Source organism: Musca autumnalis, unplaced genomic scaffold (assembly GCF_047663935.1).
Source record: "Musca autumnalis isolate F117 unplaced genomic scaffold, ASM4766393v1 scaffold_4, whole genome shotgun sequence".
NCBI classification, from domain to species: Eukaryota; Metazoa; Arthropoda; class Insecta; order Diptera; family Muscidae; genus Musca; species Musca autumnalis.
Window position 1 is genome coordinate 141,860,907 of NW_027411977.1, and position 18,536 is coordinate 141,879,442.

The 18,536-nt window shown below is 35.0% G+C and overlaps 1 protein-coding gene across 17 annotated transcripts in view; it reads left to right on the forward strand.

Annotated features, from left to right (window-relative positions):
- Iml1 (GATOR complex protein Iml1) overlaps positions 1-18,536 on the forward strand; it is a 58,698-nt gene that overhangs the window by 36,467 nt on the left and 3,695 nt on the right. For 11 of the 17 annotated variants that reach the window (XM_073979984.1, XM_073979985.1, XM_073979992.1 and 8 more), the window contains one exon: positions 17,695-17,889. In XM_073979984.1, coding sequence (XP_073836085.1) covers positions 17,695-17,889 — 195 coding nt within the window. Of the gene's footprint in view, positions 1-17,694; positions 17,890-18,229; positions 18,308-18,536 lie in introns of all 17 variants that reach the window. The other 6 variants (XM_073979979.1, XM_073979988.1, XM_073979978.1 and 3 more) reach the window with 1 other exon arrangement.

Sequence of the window (18,536 nt, forward strand, 5' to 3'; positions counted from 1 at the left end):
TTCACAACTGGGGCATGCCAGCATCCTTCAAGTAACAAATTGTCAAGTCGGATTTAAAGTTAGTGACTATATTGCACCCACCCTTAATTTCAACAGGGCGGATATTTGTATACCAGAGAGAAATGTTTGGAGAAATGGTCAACCCTTCTCAGATAGGCTAGCCATTTACACAGATGGCTCGAAAATGGAGGAGGGAACCGGTTTCGGAATTTATTGTGAAGAGCTCAGCATCCGGCATGCATATAAATTGGACAACAACTGTAGTGTCTTCCAGGCGGAGATGTTCGCCATAGTGAAGGCTCTGGATCTGATCGATTCTTCTCCGATAAAGCTGGTAAAATTTGGTCTAATGAACCCAAATGTAGGATAGCGAAACTAATATGGCCAACCATTTCGAGACGTAGAACTTCATCCTTACTCTCACTCAGTAAACCTGAGATCAAAATTGCTACAGGGGTGATCACCGGCCACTGTCGCGTCAGATCCAGAAGTTGTAAGTGGGATGGAACCAATGTCGATTTTTGCAGACTCTGTGAGGATGAGGAGGAGTTGGAGACGATCGAACATCTGCTATGTCGTTGCCCTATGCTTAGAAGCATGAGGCGGAGACTACTGGGTGATTACGAAATCCCTACTCTTACCGGTCTCTCCTCAGTAGATCCTGTGATTATTGTCAACTTTACCAGAGCCTGTAAATGGCTATGGGAAAACTATGCGACACAACCGCAAATCTGACTCTCTCATTTATTATGAGGTCGAACAATATATATATATATATATATGGGCAATATTATTGAAAATTTAACATCGTTGAAGCCAAGGTTTACCCGTTTATAACTCGCGAATAGTGGTTGTATATTGTACAATTTAAATGCTTTTGGATAAAATGAAATGTTTTTAGACTTTGCAAAAAATATTGGGTTTCAAAGTTGATTTGCGTGGAGCTGTGGCTATATTTATGTTAAAAAATGGGTAAAAATGGGTTGAAGCCAACGTGTCTTTTTTTGTTATCTCTCGATTTGTGATTAAACCACACTTTTCACGATTTTCCCGTTAAAGTAAAAGTAGAAGGCAACTAAATAAGGATCATCTCACTAGTGTATAACTTCTCAAAATTTGATCTGCGTCTACCATTAAATGATGCTGACATTTTGAAGCCAGATTTTAAGTGTTTTTTGAAATTTTCTTATAATTTCGTTCCGCAAACAGGTTTTTCAAAAAATCATATATAGGAATGAAGAACTCACGATTCTGATTTATTTGATATATGTGTCGTGAATGTAGCCTACACAGCTTCAGAGAAATCTGTATCCAAATACGAAAATTTTGTGCGAACAAATTTCAAAAAATCATATTTTTCGGGCCTAATTTTTACAATTGGCATTCGATTTACTCGTACTTGATTGCAAATTTTTGATTTTTACGTTGCGGATCTAATAAATCTATACTCGTGAAATTCCATCTACTAAAACGCGAGATACGAGAAATTCCAAGGTAGGAAAATCACCTAATATTGTTTTTGAAAATATCGCGCATTTTATCGCGTATTCTGTCGGCCGCTTGCACTGCTATGAAAAAACTAGTGCAGCATCTTCCTTTTTGCGGAAACAGAGATTTAAAAACTTCACTGATAAGGGAACTACATTCATTTTATCCCAAAAATAGTGTGTGATGCTACATCCACGGTTCTTGACTGATTGCCTTGACATAGGTATATATCGATGCAGATTTTCATGGTGACACAAAAACCGGATGCGGAACGAAATTGTATGAACTTTGCGCAAATTAGCGATGTTTTATAGGGTTTTTAATGCTAAGATGCAGCCGATGCTACATCTTTGCGTCCAAAATAATATTTCGAAAAATGTATACAAATTAAAAGATATGGTCTTGCTGTACATGAAAATCACATGCGGACAAAACGATTTTGATAATTACGCGATTTACACATATTTTAATAATGCATATAAGTTAAAGCGGTTTATTTGAGCTCTATTTCCCTTCAAGAAGCCTAATGATTTATCTCAACAACCCGATAATTTTCCTCAATGGGAAACCTTCTATGTGAATGTAGATAAAGCAAAATCCGCCCATTTTCTTGGGAGTTTACAGAAAAATAAAAGAAGTACTCCTATAGAATTTTCCAATATTTTCAACTCTAGAATGCATGTGAAAACTATTATTCTAAACCAAAATTTGTTTTTTGTAACACAAATATGTGTTTATTTTGGCTATAATATCCTAACTACTATCCCGATGATTATAAGTTTGGTCTCATTTGATTCCCCGTGAAGTCTTTATTTAAAACTGTTACTTTTTTGTAATTTTTGACGGGTAAATGGACCTATATTTAAAAAAAATCGGATTACATTTAAAATTTTGTCAATTTTTTGTAAATTCCGCGAATGCTGAGTAACATTTTACAAATATTATGCAATCTACTTAATGACGTCACTTCGTGATAACTTTTGAGTGACAATTGTGCTCAATAAAATAATTAGCGTTTTTATAATTTTTTTTTTAAAGCAGAAATAAAACCGCGATAATATTTGTCCGCAACAACCAAAAATTTGCTCGCGAGAGGATTTGTACAGGGGAATTTTTTCTTAACCTATGTACCAAAAATCGTTGATGTAGCGCGAAAAGAAAAAATTCAATTTTTTGGAAATGGAATATGAAATAATTGGCAGTTTTGCCCATATATTAACAAAATCTTTTTCTTTTCTTCCCCTTTCTTATATGTATCAATCTCCCTACTCTATAAACTATTTTCTCCTGCTGGGAATCTTTCGGTTTCCAATCTCTTATATATTTTCAGGATGAGCACAATGGACCGAAAGGTCTCCGAGTGAAGCAGCTATGATGAATTGTAGCTGCGCATCCTTAAACCTAACCTAAACAATATGTTTTCTACCAGTTTTACTCGCCTCAGCAGTCGCTAAAGGCATATGGTTTTATAATTTAAATTTCATAACCATAAACTTTGTCTATTGTCTTGCGGACGTTCAATCAGGATTGGTAGGGCATTTCAAGAACATCTGCTACAATGTTCAGATTTGACGATATTCTCCACAGTGGAGAAATCGTATGGGACTGGGAAAGATCTCCTCGTGTTATTATATTTGGAACAACTAAATATAATATGAGAAGCCGTTTCCTCTATTTCACATAACTCGCATAGGCTGTTATATGCCACTACATTTTGGCCAAAGTGCTATTGCAAAAGCAGTGACGGTACAGTAATATAAGTAATATATTTATCAACTTCTGTTTTTCTGAACTCAAGTTTGAATTTTTAAACCAAGATGTTTGAAAAGATTTCGTAAAAGTATGAACTAGTCCTATTTGCTTCCTCCCTTTACTTTTCACCCACAGCAATTTTGCAACCGCGTTTACAGTATCCACAATTGGCCAGGGTTCCATTAGCTGTTTGCCATCTGTTGACGCGTTCCTGGCTGCTGTATCTACTAACTCATTTTGTCTTCTAGAAATTCATTTATTTTTCCAATGACGTTATCAATCGAAAAATGTCTGTTTTGCCTGTTGCATATCGCTTGCAAGCCTAATTCTTTCCTAATTCTCCTGGATTCTTTCCAAAACGAAAAACGCAGCGCCTGAAATCTCACCCATTATTGAAACATTAGTAAAAATATTTCAAAACCCCTCTCAAGGAGCACTTTGATTTTTAATTGACTAATTGGTTAATCATTTCGCTACGTACTTCCTCTTTTTTCGTTACAATACTGTTGAAAAAAGCTCAAATACTTTTATTTTTCCTACGGGTAGTCCCATTACTCTCGTTTCGGCAACATCCTAGGTACTTGATTTTGTTGGTCTGAGTAAAATATATGGTCCTGTGTCTTCTACTGCAATGCATAGTGAAGTCTTTATTCATATTGAAGCTCAACTTGAGCTGTTCGCATCTAGTTTTGAGCTGGATTATCTTTTCATACAAAATTGCTTTTGTTTCTTCAAAAGTAGATTCCTGGCACAATATGAAAAAGTCGTCTGCGAATTGGAAGACTGTGCAGTAGGGCTATAACCAAAAAAATACCACCACATAGCCGTGTAGAGCATGGAAAACTATTATGAAAAACGGTGTCATTTTTTCTCTATCGCGAAAAAAGTTTCCGCACCAAATGCACTGAAGTTCAGTAATGCATTTTTTAAATTTATCTGTAATAACAACATATTTGCTTTTTTTTAAAATTTTTATTTTTTTGTAATCTAATTTCAAATCATTATCAAACCGTTCTGGACCAATTTGTTCTCAAATCGCGCCATTTCGGAGCATATTAGTAACTTTTGACACTATTGCAATTTTTGGTTTTTCTTTATAAACTCGTGAATTTAATGTTTATATTTTTTGTACCTATCGGACAAGAGAATATGGGGTCATTTGCAACGAATTCGCGAAAGTTACAGGCTGTTTTTGTTGACTTTGCCTGTGAGAATCGTATTTGTTTTCTACAAAAATACAACACCAGTACCATGAGGGGAATTTTGTGCTAATAATGAAAACGCGTTTATAAGATCGATTCGGTGAAAAAAGTTTCCGCACCGACTGTGATTACTAAAACCCTTTTGATATTTTTTCTACTTAAAATTTTAAATTTGCTTTGTTTGAAAAATATTTTTAGAAAATAAATACGAATCTCACAGGCAAAGTCAACAAAAACAGCCTGTAACTTTCGCGAATTCGTTGCAAATGACCCCATATTCTCTTGTCCGATAGGTACAAAAAATATAAACATTAAATTCACGAGTTTATAAAGAAAAACCAAAAATTGCAATAGTATCAAAAGTTACTAATATGCTCCGAAATGGCGCGATTTGAGAACAAATTGGTCCAGAACGGTTTGATAATGATTTGAAATTAGATTACAAAAAAATAAAAATTTTAAAGAAAAGCAAATATGTTGTTATTACAGATAAATTTAAAAAATGCATTACTGAACTTCAGTGCATTTGGTGCGGAAACTTTTTTCGCGATAGAGAAAAAATGACACCGTTTTTCATAATAGTTTTCCATGCTCTACACGGCTATGTGGTGGTATTTTTGATATTTCCAAAAAAGTGCAAAAAGTTATATCCCTACTGTGCAGTTTTCAGTGTTTATTCTATTCAAACTGGTCGTATAGACGTTGAATAAGTTAGGGCTAAAACCACTACCTTGTGAAATATGGTTTTTTATTGCTATGCTCTTATTATCGTTTATTGCGTTTCTTCAGTCCCGCGTCCAAATGAATTGATGCCAAAATCCCTACGTCCGTGTTATTGAATGCCTTCTCTATGTCAATACACGCACATTTTCCAGCTTTCTTTTGCCATTCAAGCATATTGACTAGATATTAATACAGTTTGTCTTTGATTTACTTTGACAAAATGCATATGACCTTCCTGGAAAGACCATTTTTTCATCGATGAACTCTTTTATTATTGTCTTCAGTGCTGCTTCTAAAACTTTCTGGGAAGTACACATTAGCGTCACTGGTTTGTAAGTCAACATCGGCTGGATCATAGGCGTGATTTTTATCAATCTCCAATCATTCGGAAACTTTCCTTCTTCGCTAACATTGTTTAATATTTTAAAATATTTTTGCTTCTTTCCTGGCTGAGATTCTGTAAGATATTAGGTCCGGTCCTGGTGCTGAATCCGCGCTTCTAGAATTTAAGAATCTTTCCATTTCCGAATAATCCAGTTATGGTTTTTCCTCAGTGATGTTCTCTATTACTGTAGTTGAATGGTCGCTACACACCAAATAAGAGCTGGTTATATGCTTTAAAAATCGACTTTAGGCACTTCTTGACATTATCCATTCTTTTACACATTTCTTTTGAGGGCTTCCCATCTGACAGCCGCACATGTAATCAGGGTTTGAATTTGCTACTAGTTTTTCACAGCATGGCGAAGGGTCTGTGCTGTGAAAGTGTCGCAGCATAGCATCAAAACAATTTCAATTGCTATGCTGTTTTCAAAAACGAAAACTGTTGCTGCGTTATGCTACAAACATGAAAGTAGCATAGCACATGGTGTATGCTTCACAGCAAACAGCATAGCTGTTATCAAAAACGAAACGAGAACTGTTGCTGTGCTGCGAACATGAAAGTAGCATAACACATGGTCTGTGATATGCTTGTGAAGTCTTCACAGCACATAGCATACGGGCATGTTCTGGCATTCACCTCTGCACCTAACGTGTATCGAACACACCTAAAGCTGTTCTGCAACACACTTTACACCTAGTTGGGGTGTATTCCTCACACTGAAATTTTGATGGCGAGAGCTGAGTGAATCCTTATTTTTTTAAGAAAATAATTGAAAATTTCTACAAAAAACTAAAATTTAATTTGGTTTTCCATGACCATTAAAAGAAATATTTAATTTTCTTAACAAACAAAATATGATTTAAAAAAGGTATTTCTTGAAGTACTAAATTCAATATGTACGCGCTCTTGTAAGAGTTCGTTTCTTTGTTTACGTCTGTTTCGTAAACAATCAAAAGAACAAAGCGTACATACCCACACACGCATGTGTATTCGTTGATGCGCCAACACAGACTGATATTTTTTTCATTGTTAATGATAAAGTTTGAAAGCTCTAATAAAGCTTTCCAAAGTTCTTTCGTGAAATATGAAAGCTCTTTTCACGTGAAATACAGAACAGCAATTGCTTTCACAGGTGAAGAGCATGTGTGATGTGAAATGGATGCACGGTGAATTCCAGGACATGCCCGATAGTCGTCAAACCTTTGTTACTTTTTCCTTCGCGTGAATTAGCCCACTACCGTTTGGTAGTTCATAGGTTTCGCCCTCATTTTAAACTTCCCGATACTTCGGCATTTGTTTCTTTCCTTCCCTCATCTTGTTTGCATTATTTTCCACCACCTTGGAGAAACGTTTTTTAAATACATCCACCTCATTGCCTCATCTGTACTATTTATTGTATTTTGCCATCCAAAACTTAATTAGCTTCTGATTTTTTGTGTCCCTGCTAGGTAGAGCAAGGAAATCTTTGTCCATTTCCTCTTCCAGGGGTGCATACCGATTAGAAAAGTAGTTGCCGTATCTATCCCTAACTTTTTTGACAGATTTTCGATAGTCATCATTCTTTTAACCTGATAGTCTACCTCTCTGTTTGGAATATTTTGTCCCACGGCTAGTGATCACCTTGTATGTTCGTTCTTCTTTTCAATCTGGTTCTGGGTCTATCCCCAGTTCCAGGAATGTGTCTGCTTCGATACATGTGTTTGTAATTGTTTCGTCAATTCTTCCTCAGGTGTGCTCGTGGGGACCCCTATCTTGGTTACGAAATGTGGTAGTATCTTCAGCTGATACCCCTATTTTTTAGCTCTGTGTCATTGTTCCTTAAAGCCACTTAGGCTGTGCCAAAACCTATCTTTCTAACACCCAGAATACCTAAAGTGTGCATAATTCGTGCTGGGTTTACTACATTTATTCCTGTACGTCACTCCCATCCTCGTAGACCTAGTAAACGTAGACGACGTAAGGACTCTTATGGTCTTCATCATATGCATTCCCGTTAATAAAATCGGTTTCCTTACCGTTCGAGAAGATCTTTCCTTTACCTTTATTTTGATCCTGTAGGCTAATGTTTTGGTAGTTGTCGTCCCTTAGAGTAGCAGATTGTTCTATTCCCGTTGTTTCCAAATTCATAACACAATGTTGATTTTCAGTTTTTCCATTTCTACTTCAGTTTGGGTTTGTTCTGTTTCGGTGTTGTAATCTGCCTTTTTCTTTTTTGTATTTCCTTTTCTCACATTACTTCTGCTTCTTTCTCTGACAAGTCTGCTTTCCTTCTCTGGCAACTCTCCCGCGTTCTTTATTGTATAGAACAAATTATGAAAAATAACGGTACTATAAAACCGTTAGTACCGCTGTTCTTCCAAAGATTTTTTCCAATTTTTAATATTTTAATATTTTTTAATTTAATATTTTATGGTTAACACGTTTTTTCTTTTGTTAAATGAAATTTTGAAATGAACGAAATTGTTGATTCATATAATTTCGCACGTCAATTAACATCGAATTGATGCTAGTATATGTTGTAGACCTTTTAGTTCAAAGATTATGTTTTTGAGGTTTTGTACCTCAAAGCTTAAAAACTCTTTTCCTTTTATATGATTTTTGTTTTAGCACACGATTATACGATTAAAACCGAAAGAAATATTATCAAAAGTTTTTCACCAACATGTAAATCGGCTCTTACAAATGAAACGACGGTATGACTAAAACTAATGCCATGTTCAAACCAGCATTTGAATAACGTCGTTCGTTCTCATAATTACGTACACGAATTAACCCGTTCATACGACATGGTACATCATTCATAGCAACATGATTCATATTTTCATAGTTTTTGTTTACTGATTTTAAAGAAAGTTTCAGCCAAAAGACGAGTAAAGCTAATTTATATGAACTGAAAAAATATTTGTCCTTCTTTCAGATATCTATTTAATATTAAATTATATTAGTTTCATTCATGTTTTCTATTTTTTCTCACAATTTTGGTGTTTTCAGTATATTTTCAAATTTTTCTATTTTAAAAATTAACGAGAGAGAGACCTGCAGACTTTACGTCAGGCATTTGATTTGTATACCCTCCACCATAGGATGGGGGTATATTAAGTTTGTCACTACGTTTGTAACTACTCGAAATAATCATTGTAGACCCCACAAAGTATATATATTCTTGATCAGCGTGCAATTCTACATCGATATAGCCATGTCCGTCCGTCTAGCGTCCGAACGGATTGACGTAGGTTGATGAAATTTTGGGAAAATATGTTATATTTACGTAGGACTTTTGGTATTGAAAGCGGGCTATGTAGGTCCACGCTTTCGTATAGCCCCCATACAAAATGACGCGTGACGCGTCGTCGTTTTAAGGAATTTTTAAGATATTTGGCCCATTTTACCACCGAATTGGTTGTAATTTTGTACTTTGTGTCTCCAGAGGCCAAAAAATATTCCTACCAAAGTTGGGTTATATAGGTCCACGTTTTGGTATAGCCCCCATATAAGGCCCCATATAAAGTACGCGTCATTTTAATATATTTTGAATGTATTAGACCCATTTGACCACAGAATTGGTTGTAATTTGGTATTTTGTGTCTTCAGAGGCCAGAAAACATTCCTACCAAAGTTGGGTTATATAGGTCCACGTTTTGGTATAGGCCCCACATAAGGCCCCTTATAAAGTACGCGTCATTTTAATATATTTTGAATGTATTAGACCCATTTGACCAAAGAATCGGTTGTAACTTTGTATTTTGTGTTTCCAGAGGCTAAGAAACATTTCTACCATAAAATGTTTATATAGGTCCACGTGTTGATATAGCCCCCATAATACAATATCTCCTGATTTTCGATATCTTGAACGTTTTAGCCTCATTATCGCACCGAGATGGCTGAAATTTGGTATTTAGTCTTCTTTAGGCATATAAAACTTTCCCCCAGAAATTTGTAGGTATAAGTCCACGCCATCATATAGCCCCATAGAACGGTACCTTCCGAATTTCGGTATTTTGAAGGTTGTGGCCACATTAATCCACCGAAATGGCTGAAATTTGTGGTGGAGGGTATAAAAAGTTCGGCCCGACCGAACTTAACGCTTTTCTTACTTGTTGTTTCTAAATTTGTACGCGAATTTGAAACGATGGACAAGAAATGTAAATGCAATGAAAGAGAAGACAAAATTTGCTATGATTTGAATGTATACTAGTCGTTAAACCGTTGGGGTTTTTAATAAATTTTTAAATTTTGTATTTTTCCTGTCATAATTAATTTATTTCGATAAATTCTCTCATTTGTTAGAGATGGGAGTAATTTAAATTGAACAATGTACACAAATCGTTGATCGTTCTCAATATTTTATATGGGAAATGAAGTAATTACATCGTAACTTGTGGTCGAACAACGAATAGAGAGCGAAACACCGTCAGTCTGAACAAGGCATAAAAGAGTACTCTGCAAGAGTAAAGCTGAAAACACATCCAACGTTTTGAGTAAAGTTTTGTGTCATTTCTGGTACAAGAATAAAGACAAATTGAAACTTGACATCATTTTTTAACGCCCATTCGAGTGGAATAGAAAACTAGATTATACTTCATTTCTTTTATCTACTGTGTATGTTATAACGCATGACTATTGTTTATATACAAAGAAAACGGGACAGGACATGTCATTTACATATGCATATAATAACGTATGTATGTCGATGATTTATTAATTGCTGGCTCCAGTAACAATGATATAAACAAATTTAAACGTAATTTTCTGCAAAATTTGAATTGTCAGATTGAAATCAATTGCGATGTTCTTCAAAAATTCTCAATGGACGAATGAAATGTTTTTTAAAAACTCCTATGGATAAGGGTTTACAATTTCGACAGTCATCCGGAATATCAACTGACAAACCGTACAAAGAACTTCTTGGTAGCTGAGAGACCGGATATATGCTATCATATTGGGAACTTCGGAACTTAGTTCGATCGAATATAGAGAAATTGGAAGATATAAAATCCTAACATTTCATATGTAAATATATTGTTACGGAATTAGATTTACCAAATCCGGTCTAATAATGGACTTGGTTGCACCGGTGTCCAATGTCAAGGTACGCAATACACCATTGACGAAGCCTTTAACCGTTAAGTTGTGATTCTTCTGCTGGACTATGGCTATAGAGATTGTGGGACCATCATTTTCATCCTCTGCCAGCAGCGTCTCGTGATTGACGGAATTCCCTTTATTTGATTCACCTGATGTCACCCTTTCCAGATTCTTGGCCACCGGTTGGTCGTCGCTTTTTGAAGGCGGTGAGGTGGATCTGGGCCTTGCTTGTCTCAATCTGCATTCTCGGGCCAAGTGTCCAGTTTTCCGACAGTTATAACAAGTTTTTCTCGTTTTTCCAGCCCCTCGTTTCACACGCATTAGTGCATCTTTCAGATGATCGACCACGGTCTGGGAATTGTTGTCCTCAACTTCCAGCCTCCTCACGTTGTAAGCTTTAGGTTTCACCAGCATCTTCGCGGTTTCTTGGGCCAGGGCATATGACACGGTTTCTGCAAATGTTCCTATCGGTGCCGCATACGTCGCAAATTTTATCTCTGGATCACGAATACCACTTGCAAATGTCTCAATGGATGTGTCTCTCCACCAATGGATGTGTCTCTCCTGGATATGCCAACTGCGCCAACCGCTCTATATCAGCCGCAAAGTCTTGTAAGGTCTCATTTGGCTTCTGGACTCTTCCCCTCAGTTCCATTCGGTAGATCTCTTGCTTGTGTTCACTACCGTACTTACGTTCAAGAGCAGCCATTATATCTCCATAGTTGTTCCTAGAAGCGGCGGGAATACTCTGTAATACGTCAGCAGCATCACCCTTCAATGACATAAGGAGTGATACCGCCTTGTCGTTGTCGTTCCAAGAATCTCTAGCAGCCAATGTCTCGAACTGTAATTTGAACACATTTAAAGAGGTAGAGCCGTCGAACACTGGAGGCTTGATTTTTATCGTGTTATGAATAGCTCTCACTGGACCGCCTTTAATTTCCAGTTCCGACATTTTCTTCTCCAGGTTCACAAATTTCTCGTCATGGGCCAGAAATTTCTCGTCAACAGACAGAATCTTTTTATCCAACTCTTTAATTTGCACCTCCATGTTTTCTACTCTCTTTTCAATCACTATCGTGATGTTCTCGAGTTTCTCGTTAATTCTTCTAGAATTCTCTTCCAACTCCTCTTTTAAGTTTCTTGAATTTTCTTCAAACATCCTAGAATTTTCTGCCATTAAGTTTTCGGTGATTTTTCTAGAGTTCTCCTCCAACTTTTCCTCTAATTTTCTGGAATTTTCTTCGCTCATTCGACAATTTTCTGCTTTCATTTCCATCACAAGTCTGGAAGTTTCTTCGCTCTTTCTGGAATTTTCTTCCATTTTAGCATCTAATTTCTCCATCATCATAGCCAGCATTGATTTCAAATCGTCACCCCTGGCAGCTACCGACGAAACTTCCTCAACGCTGGATTCGCCCTTTGCCGATAACTCGACTTCCTCCTTCTCGAACTCATATTCATCGATGTTCATTCCACGGCGCTCGAACTCTTCCAACAAGCGTTTTTGTAGTTCGGCCTTGTTGCCAGTAGAACACAACTCCAACTTACTTAGCTCCTTCTTCAAGTCTTCCACTCGCAGATCCTTAAACTTCATTGTAGGATGATCGTAATCTCACTGCTGACACCAATTGTTACGGAATTAGATTTAACTAATGTCCGTGTAGACGTTGTTTTATTCCCCGATACGATTTGTACCAAATAAAACAGGGTTCGTTTTAGATTACGTTTCTACAATGCTTTATTTACTTTATTACACTTATTCGGAGCTGACTGTTATAGCTAAGTACACAGCTTTACTTTACTTCTTTACTAGTCGATGTTTACACTTCGGTATAAAATTCACAACTGCTCACTGTTTGGCCGGAATCTCATATTTATACCCAAAATCTCCTTGGTCTAGAATTATCTAGAAATCTGGCAACAACTCGAATCTGGGCAGCGAACACACAGACGCACATTCGCACTAAGCGAACATCCATACTCACATACATACAAGCACAGTAATGACGTAACTACAACAACAAACAACTACACGAAATACAAGAAGTAGGAACTAAACGATAATTACATTATTGTTGCAAAACAAAACAAACAAAAGAACATTAACAAAAGGTAATGTAACGACTAGAATGATGAAGAGAGTTCTACATGGTAGTTGTTGTTGCTTAGATAAAGTAACTGCGTAATAAAAACTTTACGTTACAATTCAAATTTTTAAATTAACGGAAATTAAACTAAACTAACTTAAACCTATCAGTTACATTCGTAACAATATATATTGAACAGGAATTTTTTAATTGTGTATGTTGAGCAGTTATTTCAGAATTACGTATTATCAGGGAATATGACGACCATGGTGATATTCTTCCCTCTTTTATTGTTGATGCTAATCGATATCACCAATACATTTTTATACGGGTAGTAACTGTTACGAAATATATTAGTGGGGCTCAAATTGGGCCACATAGACCCGCGGATTCCTGTAGCGCTCATGTAACGTTTTTACGTTTTACATTCATTTTTCAATCGATTTTGATGCAAATTGGTATATTGAGTTTTCAGCGGATAGAAAACTCATGTACAAAATATTTTCAATATAGGTTCGCGTTTTGGAATAGCCCCCACATGCCGGGTTCCTCATATTGGGTATTTTAAAGGTTAAAGACAAAAATTGCGGCAGATTTTGATGCAAATGTAAATTTTAAGATGTTAGCGAATAAAAAACCTCCTCACACAAAAGCTGTCAACATAAGGAGTAAAATGTCAATATTTTTTGTTTCCATTTGTATCTAAAATGTTTATTGGTCCATTCAGCAGGTCTGTACCATTAATTTTGTTAATAATGTCTTTCAGATCAAGTTCAGGTCTGCACTGCATTACAATTTTTAACGTATTTTGGTATTTGCACTGTAGCATCTAAAAATGTTGCACTATATGTAAATCACCAACATTTAGAGGTCAAAACTATGAAAAATTGCGAGAGGTTTCTTAATTTTACAGAAATTATCATTGTTAGAAATAGTGAGTCCATTTCTTCAAAACACAGTCAACAATGGCGTCCATTGTCGCGATTACCTTCCACTTTTGAAAAATGCAACTGAATGAAATTCCGGAAGTCTTTTTATAAAATCTTGAATATCTCCAAAGACCGCGCGATACCGCAGCAGTTTTATAGCTTTGCGAACAGAGGTGAATCCAATCTTTCAGATTATATATATCTTAACACGTGAATGTACGGAACTCACTTTTGAAATGTCCACGGAAAATAAAAAAATTATAATTTTGAAAACCTCAAAAAATCACTTCTTTCCGACTAAAATTGCACGAAAACAATAAGGGTTTTTTGCATTTTTTAAAGTGAAAAATATCATAATTGTTTTTAAAATATTAGGAAAAATAAATCATGGCATACTGACTTACCATTTGTCCGCGCCACTCGATTTTTTTAATGAATCAAAAATACATTTCTTACAAAAAAAAAATATTAAACAAAAGTGCAACTTTAAGTGCATTTTTAAGTCGTTTCGTGGAGTAAATCGGCAAACTGTGTATGGACCATTTGCAGTGGAGTACTTAGCTAACGAATTCAATAAAAGTTTAATTAATTTCATGTACTTTGAAAATCCCTTCAAGTTCCACTAAACTTCCCAAATTTCGCACTGTGCAAGGGCTGAAACCCTAAAAACCCCTTTTTGTTTCATGGAACTTTTAGAATGGATACTTTTCACTGTGAGGTAGAAATCGATGTTGTTTAACCATTTTTATTTTTTTATCTAAATTTACCAGAGTACGTAAAAATACTTTAAATAACATTTCCAATCGTTTCGTTTCGTATTTTCCATAGGAACAATACAAAACGAAACATAACCCTCGTTGGCCGAGCTCGCTGTTTAGTTTTGTTTTGTTTATATTCGTGAGTGCGAACAAAACGAAAAGCGAAAAGTACTCAACTCCACAAGAGCAGATAGAAAACGGAATAGTACTAAACACATGTGAATAAATCAAAAACGTTTGGTGGTTGATAAAATTCACTGTGGCATGCTGATGCTAACTTATAGGGTTGTTAAGCAATCACATGTGTGTGTGTGTCTGAGTGTGTCATTAGGTGTGTCTTTTTACGTGATAATTTGTAATAATTATTACGAAATGTTACAAAATGCTGTCTTTTTACTAAAAGAGAGCGAAGTGAGAGAACAATTTTGACAGTTGTTTGCTGAGAAATTGCTAAAAGTTGCTGAAAGAATTTTTCCCAGCAACATTTAGCAAGTTCGATCAGCTGTTTTTTAATCATCTGCTAATGGTCAGCTGCTCAATGTTTATCTTATTTTTGTGGAAAAATATTATAAATATTACGATTCAGCTATATTTATTAATTGTTTTATTAATATATTAATTATTTTTTATTTATTTTGCTTAAAATTGAAGAACTTTTTCAATGCTTTGGAGTTAGCTTTTCTTTCATGCATTGGCGCCAATGTTTTTGTTTTGGTTATCAACTGTTATCTTGCTAAAGTTTACTAAATGCTGTCTTTTTACTTTTTTCTCTATTTTCGTATCAAAGAGAAAAATCTCTCTTACTCTCTGAAAAGAAGTTACTGAATAATTATTACTGAAAAAGTAAAAAGACACAACTATTGACAATACGCACGGCAAACGTTTCCCAAAAATACTTGTCGTTTCGGTGATGAATGAAACAACTCGGCAAAGCATAGGCGAAGTTACATTTCAGCAATCGTACGGTTTGTGTTTTTGTTTTGGTTGTGAGAATGAAACGATTCAGAGAAGCTGAAAAGTTTGTGGCTTTGTGTGATTGGTACGGGAATCGTTTTGTTTGTTTCCGTTCATTGAAATTTACCTGAATTTCGTTAATTTATTTTATTATATTTAAGTTAAGACACTAATGTAAAAATATAAAAAGGAATGAAAGAAACTGAAACAGTTTTAATGAAAGAAACTGAAGTGGATACTACTGTGACTCACTGAACATGTTTTTTCTTCGCTTCAATTTTTAATTTATCATATTCTACTACTAATACTAATTTATCATATAGCTACGTTAACAATGCATCAGATTATATGACAGGAAACAGCATCACAAATAATGAAGTAGAATCAGCAATAAAATCCCTTCGTGATGGAAAAGCTACAGGGCCTGATGAAATTCCAATTGAATTATTAAAAATGCTAAATAACAGCAACATTGAGCTACTGACAAAACTGTTTAACTACATCTACGATACTGGTATATACCCACAGGATTGGCTAAAATCCACCTTCATAACAATACCAAAAAAACCCCATGCCAAAAAATGCAATGACTATCGTCTCATTAGTTTAATGAGTCATGCTCTTAAAATTTTTCTTAAAATTATCCAGAAGAGAATATATGAGAAATGTGAAAAGGAAATGGGAGAAACTCAATTTGGTTTTAAGGAAGGAAAGGGAACCCGTGAAGCTTTATTCTGCATACAAATACTCGTTCAAAAATGTAGAAATGTCCACAAAGACGTATTTTTATGCTTTATAGATTACGAAAAAGCATTCGACACTGTGCAGCATGATAAGCTCATGGAAATTCTCACAGCAATTGGAATCGATGAGAAAGAGATAAGGTGTATTAAAAGCTTGTACTGGCACCAGACTGCCCAAGTCAACATAAATGGGGATTTAACTGAAGATGTAGCAATATCTAAAGGAGTTCGACAAGGATGCATTTTATCTCCACTACTCTTCAACATTTACTCCCAAAAAATTTTTCACGAAGCAGTAGATGGCATCCAAGAAGGTATATTGATAAACAACAATTACCTAAATAATATCAGATATGCTGATGACACTACATTAATATCCGACAGCATATCAGGCCTGCAAAATCTTGTTGATAGACTAACATCAAGTAGTGAGTTGTATGGGCTAAAAATAAACACCCTCAAAACAAAATTTATGATAATAAGTAAGAACAACGCTCATAACGAGTTGATTTTAAAAATACAAAATTTCCATATTGAGAGGGTACAAAGTTTCAAATACCTGGGAGTTTTGCTAAATGATCAATGGGACTACTCAAAAGAAATCAAATGTCGCATAGAAATGGCAAGAGAAGCATTTCATAAATATAAAAAAGTCCTAGTAAACCATGATATAAATGTTGCAACAAAATCTCGTTTCATAAAAGCGTATATATGGCCAGTCTTGTTATATTCAGTCGAAGTGTGGACGTTAAAAGCGGCAGATATCAAACGACTCGAAGCATTTGAGATGTGGGTGTACCGTCGAGCACTAAAAATACCATGGGTCCTGCATGTACCAAATATTGAAGTATTGCGAAGAATGAATACAACAAGAGAATTATTAAACAACATAAAGAAACGGAAAACGGCATATCTAGGTCACATTATGCGAAACCGTAAATACATCATTCTCCAGGAAATACTTCAAGCAAACATAGAAGGAAGACGTACCAGAGGAAGAAAAGAGATGTCATGGATTCAAAATATCCAACAATGGACAGAATTCCAGAACGCCGAAGATTTAATAAGCATTGCTAGAAATAGAGATATATTTTCCTATTTTGTTAATTTATAAAAACATAAATATGTAATTTTTTGACAATTGTAATATGATCGCTAACATTCGAAAATCGAATACGCAATAAAGAAGAAGATATTCTACTATTCTAAGGCATTCCATTTATGTCAATAGTCAATGTTTACTATGCTTTAAGCAAAAGAGTTTGCCGCCCGTAATGGCTTACCAATTTTGTCAATTTTGTGTCACCCGTTGTGACACAACATGACGGTATGCTCCCAATTGAGATAAATAAGAAAACAAGATAAGTATTTGAAATGTTATAGCCGATCAGCCTAGTTCCGTGTTATTTGTACCCTCTAAATTGTCTTCTTCGGAATACGTGAAATATTAATGCAACTACGTTTGAATTAAGCCTATCTATTTTGATATAACACAATTAATTATTATTGTTGTTAAACAACAATAAACTTGGGTCTATTTAATAATTTCCACAAAATATGTGAATATATTTTTTTATTATTTTAGAGTTTGAAATATTGGCGGTTCCGTATGTATTTACTGCCCAAGGAAAATAAGGCTATGAATAAAATCATGGAGCAAGGCTGTCAATACTGTGATGTGTTCACTGAACCTACACCAGAAAGTGCAAAACAACAAGTTGAAGATTTTATGCGTTTCATGGAAGTTCACATTAACAAACTTAAACGTCGAAAAGCTCGCGTAAGCATAAAGCAATGGGAGAAATTTCAATTTTTCCGTTAAGTGTATTTATTTGTATATTTATGAAAAATATCGAGTCACTAATTTTTTCTATTTATTATTTCTCTTTTATTTATACGTACATACATACATCTATGTTTATTTTTTATTTTGTTGCTGCTTATTGTAAGAAATCCCCTTTTTAATCTATTTGCTGTCTTATTTTATTTTTATTTTATAAATTATTTTGTGTTATTTATTTTTACTGTGAATTATGCTTTTAAAAAGATTTTCCCAACGTTTTTAATTAATTGTATTGTTGCTTCTGTGCCTTAAATGTTTGAGTTTGATTCGTTTACAGGATAGTCCTACAGCACAAAGTCATCTAACAAGACGGCGCCACAGTACCAGCATAATTTCCAGACCTCCGCCTAATCAGGTTCTCTACCTTAAAATTCTATAAATTATCTTTTAACCAAAAAAAAGAAGAACTTACATACATACATCATTTTTTCGTTTACTTTTGTTTTCTTTGTAAAACGTTTGTTACTTGTTGATTTTCTGTCAATATTCACAGTTGTGTCTATTGTCCTATCAATTCGAAAGTAGATTGATTTTTCTGTTTCATATACCTATTATGATGTTTGCATTAAAAAATGTACTAAATA